This window comes from Elephantulus edwardii, unplaced genomic scaffold (assembly GCF_000299155.1).
Source record: "Elephantulus edwardii isolate Elephantulus edwardi_28Jun2011 unplaced genomic scaffold, EleEdw1.0 scaffold00038, whole genome shotgun sequence".
Lineage (NCBI taxonomy): Eukaryota > Metazoa > Chordata > Mammalia > Macroscelidea > Macroscelididae > Elephantulus > Elephantulus edwardii.
Window position 1 is genome coordinate 17,695,992 of NW_006399788.1, and position 15,887 is coordinate 17,711,878.

Here is a 15,887-nt window from a genome sequence, read left to right on the forward strand (position 1 = left end):
ACTTAACAACAATAACATCAGCCTAGAGAGAGAGATCAGCTGGCCCAGTGGACAAAAAGCGATGCTACCAAGCCAAAGGTGGGTGACTTTTAATCCGCGGCCCTCAGGCCTGTCTTTCATGGTTTTTGTTCAGACATTCCTCTAGATTGTATAGCCCTGGTGTACAAGTTGCTGTACAGTGGTAATTTGTGGTTGCTGTGAGGCTAAACACGGTGACACTGATGGGTCAAATGTGTTAATGGTTGATTATCCAATGTGGACAGAGAGTGGGATGGAGCTCTCCGATTAAAACAAGCTTGGAAAGAGGAGTGGCATCCACTTCCATAATAGCTTGCCTCCTCCGGAAATCCTATGAACCTGGAGAGAGGATGAAAGGCACCCAAGCGTTGAGGATTCTCCTTCATAGGGTCTCTATGAGTCGTCTGTGACTTGACAGCACTTAACAACACAATATAAGGGAGCTCTTGGGGCCTGTGGTAAGAAGCTGTGCTGCAATCCCCAAGGCACACAGTTTAAATCCACCAGCTGCTCTATAGGAGAAAGATGGGCAATATATTCCTGTGTGATTTACTGTCTCAGGAAACCCACTAGGGGGTCAGCTATGGGTTGGTTCCCACTCAATAGCACACAACATTCATACTTTACTAATATAATTTTGAGGAGTCCTAGTGGCACAGCAGTTAAACATTGTGCAGGTAACCAAAAGGTTGGCAGTTTGAATTCACCCCCTAGCAAATGTTGAGACAGTCTGTTTCCACAAAGAATGTAGCCTTAGAAAACCGACACAGTAGTTCTATTCTGTCCTACAAGGTTGCTGTTGCTGTTGCTGTTGGGTGCTGTCAAGTTGGAACTAATCAATAGCTGGCCCTCCAGTGGGTTTTCAGAGGCAGTAAATCACACAGGAAGAGACTGCCCATTCTTCTTCAGTGAATCAACAGATGGATTTGGACCACATGCCTTTGAGATTGCAGCACAGTTTCTTACCACTTAGGCTACTAGCTCTATAGGTTTGCTAGGACTTGAAATTGATTTGATGGCAGTGAAGCTTTTACTACAATTTTACATCTGCACCTGCAAAGAAGAGTATACTTTAAGTAGACTATTTAAAAGACCTCATAGTTCAAATTTAGCCTGATTATTCCTGTTTTGAAGGCTTTAAGTGGAATCTCAGCTCACAATTACATCTTTGTACATTTTTGGGATAACTTTGAAGATAAGGGTCGTTATTCCAGGCTCTGTCTGACATACTTTGGGCCCAAGGCCAGGAGGGACTGGTTCTTGGAGGCCATCATACTCAGAAGGGTGGAGGGACAGCAAAGGAGAGGAAGATCCCAGATGAGAGGGACTGATACAGTAACTGAGGTAATGAGGGTAGGTGTGTCGGAGTCAGTGAGACTGGCTCAGGACAGGGCACGTTTCAGAGCTGATTCACATAGGGTTGCTATGGTTGCAGGCAACTCAACAGCATCTAACAACTACTCCAGGATTCTACTCTCACAACACTGCTTCTCCTTCACTCACACTATTTGGAGACTTCTAACATCCCAAGCCTTTTCAACACTTCAAACCTTGATTCACACTGATTTTTCATCTTTCTACTTAAGACTATTTCTGTATTCACTTCTTGCCTTGTGTGTGGTCTAATAATCTTCCAGTATTTTATATTTAACAGTTATCTCTTATCTGAGTCATCTTTGATCCTTGTGTCCCCTCCCAACTTTGGGCTCTTACTCTCTACACACCAAAACCCAGAGCAAACCCACTGCTGTTGAGTTGGTTCCAGCCTGTTGGGTTGGTTCGAACAGTGATCCCCTTTGGATTGTCAGGGCTACAAATCTTAATGGAAGGAAATGATCTGTCTCTTCAAGAGCAGCTAGTAGATTCAAATTTCCAATTAGTAGCCTGACATGTAGTGCATTATGTCTCCAGGGCTCCTTCTACCCAAATATACATATATTGTTCCATTATAGCAAGTATCTTCCTTTGTTCTATTTATTTCGTGTGGGTGAAATACAGTAATTTTCTTTGACTTACATATTACTTCTCTATTTAAAGGAGAGGAAACTGGGAGAAAGAGCATAAGTTATCTTGGCTGCTTCTTTCAAAGAGACTTGTAATTGAGAATACGCGCTGAATACATTTGAAAACACAATCTTTATTTTCATCTTTTATTCCTTTATATTTTCAAATAACAATGCAATCATAACGTATACATGTTTATCAAAAGTTAACAGGAAAAAAATCTTAGCAAGCATAACACAGGTATACTAAAATTTAACACACTTGTAGAGACATGGTAGGTAATCAGTAAACTGATGAGCTTGAGCATCAGTTACATATTTATAAACATTCAGTTATAAATATAAATATGTATTCTGTGTATCATTTCAGACAAGTACTGGTAATCAGTAATCAAGAGCTTATGTTCATGATGCTGTTAGTTGCTGTCAAGCTAACTACAACTAACAGTGACCATATGAACAACAAGTCAAAACCTTGCCCTATCCTGTGCCATCTTCAACATCTGATATGATCAGCTCCACTGTTGCAGTCACTGTATCAATCCATCTAGTTAAGGGTCTTTCCTTCTTTCATGGATCCTCATACTTTTCCAAGCATGATGGTTTTGTCCAAGGACTGGTACCTTCTGACAACTTGCTTGAATTATGTGAGACCAAGTTCCACCATCCTTGCCTCTAAAGAGCACTCTGGTCCTGTTTCTCCACAAAAGACTGGTTTGCTCTTTTTGCAGTCCATGGGATCGATATTCGGTAATCTTCATCAAGACCACACTTTAAAAGGATCAACCATCCTCATTACTGCCCAACTTTCACATGTACACCCAGCAGTTAAAAATACCATGACTTTGGTCAAATGCACTTTAATCTTTAAACCGCAATCTTTACTCTTTAATACTTTAAAGAGGTCCCTGTTAACCAGCACAATCCAACTCCGTTTTTTATTTTGTGGACTATTACTACCATGGGTAAGGACTGCAGATTCAAATAAAATAATTGACAATTTCAATCTTTTCCCTATTTATCACGGTGTTATCATGATGTAAATTGATTTGTGAGGATTTTGTTTTCTTCATGTTGTGGTATAATCCATATTGAAGGCTTATCTTCTTTAAAAAAGATTTTTATCTTCTTTAGTAAGTGGTTCAGGTCTTTTTCACTTTCTGCAAGGAAGGTGTGTCATCTGCATGACGTAGATCTTATAAATAAATCTAAATAATCATCTTCACAGTTCTAAGTTTTTATTGTAAAAATTTCAAACAGAAAAACAGAAATAAAGAATAGTAAATAAACTCCCTAAGGTTTAATAATCATTATTAAACAGCCAATTTTGTTTTTATTTATTCCCCTATTCCACTGTAACCTAAACTATTTTAAAACACATCCCTGATATTATACCACTTTATATGACAAAAGACGGATGATCTAGTGGCAAGAGGCTGCACTGCAATCCCAAAGCCACAGGGTTTGAATCTGCCAGTTGCTCCAAGGGAGAAGGATGGATAATCTCCTCCTATACAATTTACTATCCCTGAAAACCCATTGGAGGGTCAACTATGAGTCAATTCTAAATCAATGGCAAACAACAGCAACATTCACTGTTACCGTTCTTGAGGATTAAGATATCAATGCTGAATATTTTTATCACAGTTGATACACCAACCTCTAGCACATATAGTAAGCCGGCTACTTTAAAAACGACAAGCATAAAACTGTGACATGTAGTAACAACAGTTTCAAGAAATGCTATTCTTCTGAATAAATAACAAAGAAATGTCTATGCTTTAAAAAACAAAACTCACTGCTGTAAAACTGATTCCAACTCATAGCGACCCTCCATACACTATGTGACCAAAGGCTCCTTTTGTTAAACAGTGCTAACTGGAAAAATAGTATTAAAAAGTTTAAGAAATTACTTCTGACAAGACTTTTGTTTCCCTATTTTTCTCTCTTCTAATAAATAGCATTAGGTTTTAGACAGATGCTTATTCCTCACGCATTTTCAATAGCTGTGACAATATTTTACAACAAAAAAAATCTAACTCCAAGTTCCTTTTCTGAAGCAAATATGAAGAATATTTTTTACAAAATAAGGAACTTAAGTAATATGTTTTTTTAGCCCCAATCATAAAAATGTCTCATAAAACTTGAAGTGGCAGATAAAAGAAATAAAACTAAATCTTTGTCAATATTTAACATACAATAGAAAAGTAGAAAAATTCTAGTATATAAACATAATATATGATATTTAAGAAAATAAAGCAAATGTTAAATAGATCTAAAACTCTCAGAAAGTTAAGTATAAAAGCTTACCTTATTGCTGCCTAGGCTGTATGATGGTGTAAGATCTTGCCGGCTTCCTGATAACTGAAGATGAAATAAAAAGGGAAATTATTCTTCTATATGTGAAAGCACATAAAGAAAGCCATAATCTGTGAAACAGGAGTCTTGGAAATTGTAAAGCTGAATAGGAGCAGAGAAGCTATGTAGACAAAGACTACAAATTAGAGGTCTTTGGGTTATTTTCAGGAATATTTTTCCAATTAAATAAGTTATTAATAACTTAAATTAGAAATTCTTTTGTATGATAACACACTACACTGTGGGGTGCAGAGGGAAAAGGGAAGAAAATGTACAACTTTTTAAAAAATATTTTTTTAAAAAATGGGAAACTTTTCTAAAGTTTAGATATCCAGTTGACATAGGCAACAATTTGCTGGAAGTCAATAAGAAAGATTTCATTTTATTAATTCTTGTTTATTGAAAAGATGGCAGCCTACTAGTTATCTTTCTATGTACTGGCTTAAGATTTTTTTTCTTCTGTGTATCTGTTGTGAATGGCACACATAAATAATTCTATATCTTAAGAATGTGAATATTAAATCTCTATTTATTAGCACATTTTATTAGCACATTTTAATGTATAGTTTTCTGAAGGAGAAAGACATTTTACCATGGATTAAAATGCTATTTCTTAATGCATAAGAATATTCTCAATCTTTCAATCAGAGGTTATCAGTTATATTACTCCATAGTTTCATTCAAAGGGCACAAACACTCGCCACTTACATGTACTTCCTGTCACTGGCTATTGTCAAACACCAGTGCTAAGAGTCAGCTACTCTTCATGTCAGTATTTACACTGTAATTGTTCTTAGTATAAAGTTAAGACAATGATGTAATATTCCTTATACTCGCTTATCAAAAGTAAGGAAAACAGAAATGAAAAAGACCAGGAGCATAATCTTTTGAAAAGAAACACTGTTATTCTTAACATATATGTAAGTTTATTTATATTTAAAGCAAACGTAAACTTAAGACATAGGTATGATATAAACCTTTATTTTACTCATTTATGATACCTGCCAGACCTATAAGCAATTGCTTCAGCAAACCTAGTCTAGACTTGTGCTCAACTTAAAATAATGAAATTGTGTGTGTAAGCATTGGTAGCATAAAGACAGAAATACTTTTGTAATAATGTCTTTCTTATATTATTAGGAAGAATATTGAAGAAGTATGCATCGAATGTTACATGGCTGAAGAAGAGAGGCAAAAATATCAATGAGTAAAAGGAAAATATTTGCAAAACCAAACTTAAAGGATAGAGGAGAGTTATTTATGAAGAAAAGAAATATGAAGGATAGCTGAGAACTAGAATTCTGCGTACTCACTCTGTTGACATTTGGAGAGCTAATACTCCTCCTATTCAACTTCCCTTTTCCTGTTAACTGCTCCTTCACTGCAACTTCCTACGAATGAGATAATATACAGAGAAATAATACTCATCAGTGACACATCCTAAAAACAGGCTTTGATCTATTATCAGTGTATCTGCAACCCTTACTTGTCTGAATAATGACTGTTACTTCACATGAGAGAATGATCAAATTAAGGTCACATTTGATTATTCAAAGTTGATTCCATAGGCGACAAGATGCCTAGATTACTTTTTTCCTTGAACTTGCAGTACTTAGTGCCGTGATCCCTGAAGATTGCAAGAAGTTGGTTCCAAGATCCATAAGAAAAATAGTGAAAATCAGACAAGTCACTCTTTTTTAGAGGTATCTTTGCAAACAAAGTCTCAACATTGGTAGGCAAAATAAGGTTTATGATTTCTCTAAGGATTTTGTTCTCTACTGACATTCCTATTAAATGCTTCTAAAAATCTATCCTAAGGCTCTAAGTAGGTATGTTCAGTTTAGTAAAGAACAGTATCACCTACTTCAAGACTGTGTGTTTTTTCACAGCATTACTGTCCAATATAAAAAAAGAAAATAAAATGATAACCTAAAGGTCAAGAACTGCATTTTATTCCATACCTCAAGGAAACAATAAAAAACAAAAAAAGACTTTTGATGCTGTAGATTAGGGCTTCTACAGTTCTTCCTAGCTTTACGCTGATGAATTTTATAGTCCATTATTTTATTTCTAGGTCCCTGATCCACCTTGAGTTGATTCTGGATTAAGTGTGAGGTGTGGGTCTTGCTTAAGTTTTCTGCAGACAGTTTTCCAATTATGCCAACACCATTTGTTAAAAAGACTGTCCTTTGTCTACTTAACTGATTTCATCTCCTTGTCAAAGATCAACTGACCACAGATGAATGAGCTGATTTCAGGGTTCTCAATTCTATTCCACTGATCTATGTGTCTGTTGCTGTATCAGTATCATGCTGGCTTGACCACCAGAGTTGTGTAGTAGGATTTGAGATCAGGGAGTGTGATACCTCCTAACTTGTTCTTCTTTTTCCATAGTGTTTTGCTTACTTGGGTTCTCTTCCATTCCGAATAAAGTTGAAAACGGACTTTTCCATCTCACTGAAGAATGAAATTGTTGCCTTTGGTTGAAATGACACCTGCACGATAGTGTCCTATCCATGAGCATGGTACATTTTTCTTTTTTTCCAAAGCTTTGTTTCTTATAGTAGTGTTTTGCAGTTTTCTTTGTATAGATATTTTATGTTCCTACTTAGATTTATGTCCAAGTATTTAATCTGTCATTAGCTATTGTGATGAGTATTATTTTTCTTAGCTCCAGTTCTGTATTCTCTTTGTCAAAGTAGAGAAATTCAACTGCTTTCTGTATGTTGATCTTATATCCTGCTACTTTACTGAATTGGATGCCTATATCCAATAGTTTCCTCACTGAATATGGTTTTCTAAATATACTCTCATGTCATCTACATAGTTTTACCTCTTTTTTGCCAATTTGGATACCTCTTATTTCCTTCTCTTGTCTTATTGTTCTCGCTAATACTTCCAGTACTATATTGAATAGAAGAGGTGACAGTGGACATCCTTGCCTACTTCCTGTTCTAAAAGGGAACAAATGCCCTTAATCTCTCACCACTGAGAACAATGTTGGCTCTTGGTTTTGCCTATGTACTTTTCACTATTTTGAGGAAATTCCCCTTTATTCCTATTTTGTACAATGTTTTAATCAGGGAGGGCTGTTAGATTTTGTCAAAGGCCTTTGCAGCATCAAATAATAGGATCACGTGGTTCTTGTTCGTTGCTTTGTTAATGTGATGAACTACACTGATTGTTTTTCTGTTTATTATTATTAATTTTAATGAAAATTTACAGAGATTTTGGATTTCCATTCATTCATTGTTGCACTTTTCTCCCTGTCCACCCCTGCCCCCCAGTTTGTTCTTCTCTTTGAAAAAAGTAAAAGAAAAATTATTTCATTGTTATATAGTCCCTCCCCCAAGTCCCTTCCACTATGCAGCCTTCTTTCTGAACTCCTGTGATGACAATAATACCTACTCATATGTCCCTTTTAAACAATTCTCTCCCTCATCTGTTTCAATGCAGTATATTATCCCATCTTTCTCAGTCTCTCCTCAACCCTGATATTAATCCTATTTTACAACAGTGGCACTATGCAGTATTTGTCCTTTTGTAACTGAGATATTTCACTCAGCATAATGTCCTCCAGGGTCATCAATTTTGAATAATATTTCATGAGTTCCTTGTTTTTCAATGCAGCGTAGAATTCCATTGTGTGAATATACCACAACTTCTCTATCCATTCGTTTGGTGATGGGTACTTAGGTTGTTTCCAATTCTTTGCTATTGTGAACAAAGCCACGATAAACATGGGTATGCATGCATCTGCTTGGGTGGTGGTTATGGTTTCTTTGGGGTATATTCCCAGTAGTGGAATTGCTGGGTCAAATGGTATCTCTATTTGCAACTTTTTGAGAAAATGCCATACTGCCTTCCACAGTGGCTGCACCATTTTACACTCCCACCAACAGTGAATAAGGGTTCCAGTTTCTCCACAACCTTGCCAGCATTTGTTGTTTGCTATTCTGTTAAATTTTGCTATTCTTATGTTGAACCATCCTTGCATATCTGTTATGAATCCCACTTGATTATAATGAATTATTTTTTAATGTACTGTTGGATTCTATTGGCCAGGACTTTATTGAGGATTATTGCATCTATGTTCATGAGAGGTATTGGCCTATAGTTTTCTAATTTGGTGATGTTTTTACCTGACTTTGGCATTAGGGATATGTTTGCTTTCCTAGAATGAGTCTGGAATTATTGCACCTTTTTCTATTTTCTAAGATATATCGAATTCATGACAGTTCTTCTTTGAATGCTTGATAAAATTCACTCGTAAAACATCCAGGTCAAGAGATTTTTTTTTTACTTGGGAGTTGTTTTATGACCTGTTCAATGTCTTCTTTTTTAATGAGTCTGTTCAAGTGTTCTAATTCTGTCTATGTCAGTTTGGGTAGATTGTGAGTTTCTAAGTATTTGTCCATTTCCTCTAGCTTTTTATGTTAGTTTTTTGAGGATAACTTCTCGTATTTTATTGTTAATCTTCTTATATTAGTTTGTTATGTTGTGACATTGCACCTCTCACCTCTTATTCAGGTTATCTGCATTTCTGTTTTCCTTTATTAGCTTTGCTAGTGGTTTGTCAATTTTGTTAACCTTTTTGACCAACTCCTGGTCTTGTTAAGAGTTTCAACTGTTTTCTACTGCGTTTATTTATGCCCTAATTTTTATAATTTCACTTCAAAAAAAAAACAAAACCAAACCATCTCAAACTCATTGCCAAGGAGTCAAAATTGATTTTTAGCTGCTTAAATATTTACATACTTTAATCTAACTTAATGTATTTCATTTAAATACACTTCTAAAGTTTAGCTGTAATAATATTACAAATTACATAAAGTCAGAATTAGGCTGTGTTAAGCCTACTTCGAGCAGCTCAACTGACATACCTGGCGAAGACGATCTAAAGTAAGAAGGTTTTCCACAGCCAGTACACTTCTGAGGTATTTTTCAATATAAGCTTCTGAATCAGCAGAAGCAGGGTTGTCGACATTAGCTGCCATTCTTGCTAATGCTTCTCGTTCCTCTACTCCCTGTGCGTCCTACAGAGTAAAAAGTTGTACATTAATATTATTGGAAGCAGAAGTGGCATCCACTTGGAAACTCTATGAACTTTGATAAATATCAATAGTTGTAGAAGGGCTTTAGGCCTTTTGTTCACAGGGTCACTATGAGTCATGCTCAACTCGAAGGCAATCAATAACAACAACATTAAGTTCTTTATAGAAGAAAAACATAAAAATCTTGTGGTCTTCATGAGAACACATACACAAGAGTGTTAAAATGATAAAGTAAAACCTATTTCAAAAAATCATACTTTAAAGCCATTGTTGGAAACCAAACACATTTTCCCTACAGAAATAATGGTATAAATGATGATTTCTAGGTTAAACATGTGTAGTTGAAATATAGCATATTTTCTTAAAAAAAGGGTTCCACTCTGTTTTCACTGCAAACAAAAACATTTTCACCGTAAGTAAAACCATTACTTGGTAGAAAGGCTTTTGTGAGCTAGCCAGAAATATAATCACCATAATAACAATGATTTAGGAACACATCTCATTGGAATTCTTGAAAGGCAAAAGTTGAGAAGGTTGGGTGATCAACCTGATAGCCAGTACATACAGGGATAGAGAAAAGATACAAAAGCTGTATTTCAATTGTAGCTACTACGCAACTTACGCTGGACTACATACTCATAATGTAGCAGCTTTTAAAACTGGTCCTTATGCTCAACTCTGGAGTAGCAATGGCCAGAGGCCTCAAGCAGATCAAGATGAGGAGTATTTAGGCAGTATGAGAGACGTATCTTTTTTTTTTTTTGAGAGAAATATATTAAGCACTGTATCCCATCTCTGCTTCTACGGCATGGGATGCTCATGTACATACATGGGACTTTCACAAATTACAGAGGGTATTTATTAATATATTTGTTTCAAACAAATTTGATTTATCATAAATTACTCTTCTCAGGTGGGACAAAATATCTAGTATTTTATTTACGAATAGATTTGCTATAATATAAAAAACCCTATAAAATATTAATACGACTGGATGGCACATAACAACAACAACAACAACAACAACAACAACTGTATTTTAAAATGCCTTTAAATATAAGATGAACAGTATTTTACACAATACTGAGGTTTTAAAAACCTCTGTCAATTAATTTTAAGATATTTTCAATTACAAAGAACATCTTAACTTCAAATATATTTTTAAAAACTTACATGAGTCAGCAGGACCCGCTCTTGAGGGACCTTAACTTCACTCTGCTGCAAGACACCAAGGCCTGTTGTGACATGGTTGGCCCAGGAGTGTCTTCCAGCCATGGCTTACCCAGTGTCTGCTAAAGGTTTCACCTAAGCCCAGGCACACTCACACCCTGCCCGGTAGCAGAACTACTGCCTGCCAGGCTGAGGAGCTACAGATGTAGACTTTAATCCAGCCCAGGGCACTAGATCACTGCCCCACCACCTGGACACTGCCCAGCTGCCTTCCATGTCCAGCCCCAGAAGCACCAATATCACACTTTAGAATAGCATCTTGGACATTCTGAATATTGGGACACAACCCTGCCTGCTAAAACTTAGGAGAACCTGAAGCGCTTGCTTCAAAAGGTCAAGGAATGCAGCCTTCAATATGGATTGAAGCTCAACATCAAGAAAACAAAGATTCTGGGAAGTGCCTGGTGCGTAGCCTGAGTATATGTTTCTGGTCATTTTAAGATGATCTTCAGCAGGATTTTGCTTGCAGAGGAAGATGAAAGATGGCCAACCTACGCATCACATGGAACTTGTTTTTTCACAAACCTGCCTTCAGACAACCTGGGTGTGAATCCTTGTTCTACTGCCTTTATTACTTTTTGCACTTTGAGCAGGTCTGTTCAACACTCTGGAAGCCGCTTCTCCATTTGTGTAAGGGGAAAGTAATAATACCTACTTCGAGTTACAATTAGACCACTTGGTGGAGAAGAAGGGGGCAATGATGACAGTGCTATAGCCAGAAGTACTGTCCCTGGCTGTGGTCACCAGTAGGGCACAAAGTCTACACTTCAGAAGAGCTTTGAGGGGTATTGCGGTCTGGCCCCTGGGGAGCACCACCCAACCATTGGGGAGAGTCACTTGGTAGGGAGCCCTCCGGCCCCTGTGGAGTGCTGCCTGTCCCTGGGGAGAGCCACCTGGCATGGGAGAGCTGCCTGGCCCCTTGGTAGAGCTACCTGGTATTATAAGGAACTTTATCTAAGCCACTCTAGGTTTTCTCCCTTTCCTATAGGTAACCTGAACACTGAGTCTTGTTCCAGAACCTGAACCCGGTTCCGGAGACAAAAGGAAAACATGATTGTCGGCTAAGGAAGCGAATGTGGATGGAGCCTCAAAGTTCAGCCAGCCACTCCTGCTGGCCTCTCTCACACAAAGATATTGCAGTCCAGAGGGCAGAAAACATCATGAAAATCTTCTAGCTGAACAAGAAAGCATGCAACTTCAATTCAAAACTACCAGTAAAGTGTTAAGGAAAGGGACTGGGCTCCCCTTCCCCTTCATCTCAACACCCCTGTTCAGCATGAAGCAGCCAGAGAGTCTGTGCCCCTACTGCCAAATGGGAAACCCACAAATGAAAAAGACAATCACTTTGAAAAAAAAAATAAAATTAATCACCATTGGACTATGCCTACCATTACCCTGTCTTTTCCAGTCCCTGTCGTATCTTTCTCATTTCCTTTACATTGTCCTTCCACCCACCAAATTGTGCAACCCTGTGATTTCATCCCTACCCATCCCCACTCTTCAGCTCCCAACCTTTACCCCTTTGAATCCCCACACGTTTTTTATACAATAAAAAGCAAAAAAAAATTACATGAGTTGTATAATAACAAAAGCATGAAATGATTTTCAAAAATTATTTAAAGTTCAGAAAATTTGGTTATCTGCAATAATTCACTGGAGTTTTGTCATAATCCTGAAGAGGACCCATTCTTATTTTATGGGTGACAAAGAGAATGGCCACACAATTAGTAAAAGAGACATGACTAGAACTTAGGTCTCCTGATAAAGATATTCTTCTCACACTGTCTCACATGAAATACTTTGATATCAGAATGTTGTCGTTATTATTATTGTTATGTGCCATCAAGTCGCCGGCATCTTATAGCGACCCTATGTACAACAGGCTAAACCCTCCTATATCCTGTGCCAATCTTACTGTCTCTGACACACGGACCCCCACTACCCCAGTTACTGAATCAATCCACCTCACAGACGGTCTTCCTCTCCTGTACCGTCTCTCCACCATTCCAAGCATGATGTCCTTCTCCAAGGATTGGTCTCTTCTAGCAACATTCCCAAAATATGTCAGATAAGGCTTCAGAATCCTTGCCTCTAAGGAGCAGCCTTGTTTAACCCTCTCAAAGATGAACCTGTTCGTTTTCTTAGCAGTCCATGTTATATTCAATACTCTTCTCCAACACCATAGCTCAAAGGCATCAGTTCTACTTCTATTCTCCCTAGTCATTGTCCAGCTCTCTGACGTATAGCAACTGATTGCAAAGACCATGGCCTGTATCAGGCACACCTTAGTCTCCAGAGTGACATCACTGGTCTTCATTACTTTGGAGAGGTCTCTAACCACAGACTTTCCCAGTGCTATACATCTTTTAATTTTCTAGCTGCTGGTGCCAAGAGTGTTGACTGTAGAGACAAGCAAACTAAAGCTGTGAACAATCTGAATCTCTTCAATTCGTCCAGTGGTAAGAATCTTTCTTTTCTTGATATTGAGCCTCAATCCATACTGAAGGTTGCAGTCCTTGACCCTCTGCAGTAAGTGCATGACATCCTCCTCAGTTTCAGCGAGCAGGGTTGTGTCATCTGCATAACGCAGACTGTTGATAGATCGTCCACCAATCCTAACGCCACGCTTCTCCTCATAGAGCCCAGCCTCTCTGATAATCTGCTCTGTATACAGGTTGAAAAGGTATGGATATATGACACATCCCTGGCGTACACCCTTCCCAATTTTGAACCATGCAGTGTTGCCTTGCTCTGTTCTGACAACTGCCTCTTGGTCGTCCAGAATAGTTTTCACAGTAGCATGATCAAGTGTTCTGGCAATTACTGTTTTATAAAAGACTTTTATGCCCCCTCTAATCTGATAATAGAGGGGGGAAGAAATCTTTTTTAAGACAATAACTGCCTCCTCTTGCCTCTTGCTTATGACACTTCTTTCCATCCTGTCTTAAGAGCTTCTATGACAGAGACCATAAATAACTTTGGGAGGGTTTTCCATAGTGAAACTTATTTTTAAAGGGATCTTATTTTCATTTTTAATTAAAAAAATAAGTCTAGTCCCCTACACTATAAGTTTTCATTTTCACATTTCTTTATCAGTTGTTGTAGTTAGGTGCCACTGAGTACAACTCATAACAACTTTATGAACAGCTGACCTGAACCCTGTCCCATCCTCTGCCATCCTCATTATCTTGAACATACTTGACCTTATTTACTGCAGTCACTGTGTCAGTCCACATAATTGGGGGTGTTCCTCTCCTTTGCTGACCCTCTACCTTTCTAAGCACGATGTCCTTTTTCCAAGGAATAGCCTCATCTAGCTACATGGCCAGAATATGAAAGACAAAGCTTCACCATCTTTGCCTCCCATAGAGCACTCTGGCTGTGCCCTTTCCAAGTCATATCTCCTTGTTATTTAAGCAGTCTATGGGGTATTCAGTATTATTCTCCAGTACCACAATTCAAAGACATCAATTCTTCTTCTGTCATCCTTATTCAATGTCTGCTTCTTTGATGAGTAAGAGGTGATTGAGAAGATCATAGTCTGAATCAGGCACATCTCGGTCTTCAAATTGATACGGCTTTCAGCATTTTGGAGAGATCCTTGACAATGGACTTGTCCAGTACAATGATTTCCTGACTGCTGGTACCAAGGGTGATGTTTGTTAATCCAAACAAGATAAAATCACTGACAGCTTCAATCTTTTCTCCATCTATCAAAATGTTGACTGATGGTTCTGTGATCAAGACCATTGTTTACTTAATGTTGAAATGTAATCCATACCAAAGTCTACAGACTTTGCTTTCCCATAGCAAGCATTTCATATCCTCCTCAATTTCAGCAAGCAGAGGTATGTTATGTGCATAACGTAGCTTGTTGATGAATCTTCCTTTGATCCTGATGCTCTTCATAGATCAAGCTTCATGAATTATTTGCTCAGCATGCAGACTAAATAGGTATAGAGAAATTACACAACTGTGGCACGTACCCTACCTAATTTTAAACCATGCAGTATTAACTAGCTTCATTTGGACAACAACTTTTTGATCTAAACACAGATTATGTATGTGCATAATTAAGAGTTCTGGATGCATGGTTGTAAAACAGGACTGACATCAGGGTTGGGAGAACCTAAGAAAAGAGTGGATAAATAAGCATCAGAGAGTTGGACAATGACTAAGGAGGAGAGAAGGAGAATTGATGCCTTTTGAGCTGTGGTGCTGGAGAAGAGTATTGAGGGTACCATGGACTGCTAGGAAAACAAACAGATTCATCCTGGAAAGGGTTAAACCAGGCGGCTCCATGGAGGCAAGGATTTTGAGGCTCCGTCTAACATACTTTGGACATGTTGTAAGGACATTATGCTTGGTAGGGTGGAGGGGCAGCGCCAGAGGGGAAGGCCCTCTATGAGGCAGATTGATTCAGTGACTGGGGTAATCAGGATGGGTATGTCAAGAGACCGTGCGATTGGCATAGGACAGAGCAGAGTTGAGGGCTGTTGTACATAGAGTCACTATGAGTAACAAACAACAACAAGAACTGCATTGAAAGAGATGAGAGAGAGAATTGTTTAAAAGGAATACAGCATTAGGTATTATTTTCATGACAAGATTCAAGAAAAAGAAATGCATAGTAAAGTGAACTGTGGACTGTGGACACTGTATAACAATGAAAGAATTTTTTTTTCTTCAAAGAGAAAAAAGAACTAGGGGGAGGTATGGACAGGGAGGAAAACGTTCAACAATGAATGAATGTGGGAAAATGAAATGGAAAGAATATGCTGTAAAAAATATATATGTTGCATTTTAAAAAAAAGTTCTGAATGCTCATTCTTCTTAATGTTAGCCATAACATTATGATCCACACAGTCAAATGTCTTTGCACAGTCAGTAAAACACAAATAGATATTATTCTGGAATTTTCTGTTTTCAGCCAGTATCCATCTGACATCAGCAATGATATCTCTGGTGCTGTGGCCTCTTTTAAACCTAGCTTGAACTTATGATAGTTCCCTATATAAGTACTGTTGTAGCCTTTTTAAAATCAGTTTTTGTTGTTATTAGGTGCTATTAAGTATGACCAATAGTGACCCTATGAACAACAGATCTGAACTTTATCCTATCCTGGGCCATCCTCATACTTGCTGATACACTATATCCCATTGTAGCAGTCACCATGTCAATCCACTTGGTTTAGGATCCTTCTCTCTCCAATGAACAACTCCTC

At 37.8% G+C, this 15,887-nt stretch overlaps 1 protein-coding gene across 1 annotated transcript in view; it reads right to left on the reverse strand.

Moving 5' to 3' along the window:
- Positions 1-15,887, reverse strand: part of KIF13B (kinesin family member 13B) — a 326,452-nt gene that overhangs the window by 61,291 nt on the left and 249,274 nt on the right. The window contains exons 33-35 of the mRNA XM_006884878.1: positions 9,263-9,415; positions 5,693-5,770; positions 4,332-4,385 (exon numbers count right to left, since the gene is read on the reverse strand). Of these exons, the coding sequence (XP_006884940.1) occupies positions 4,332-4,385; positions 5,693-5,770; positions 9,263-9,415 (285 nt within the window). The remainder of the gene's footprint in view (positions 1-4,331; positions 4,386-5,692; positions 5,771-9,262; positions 9,416-15,887) is intronic.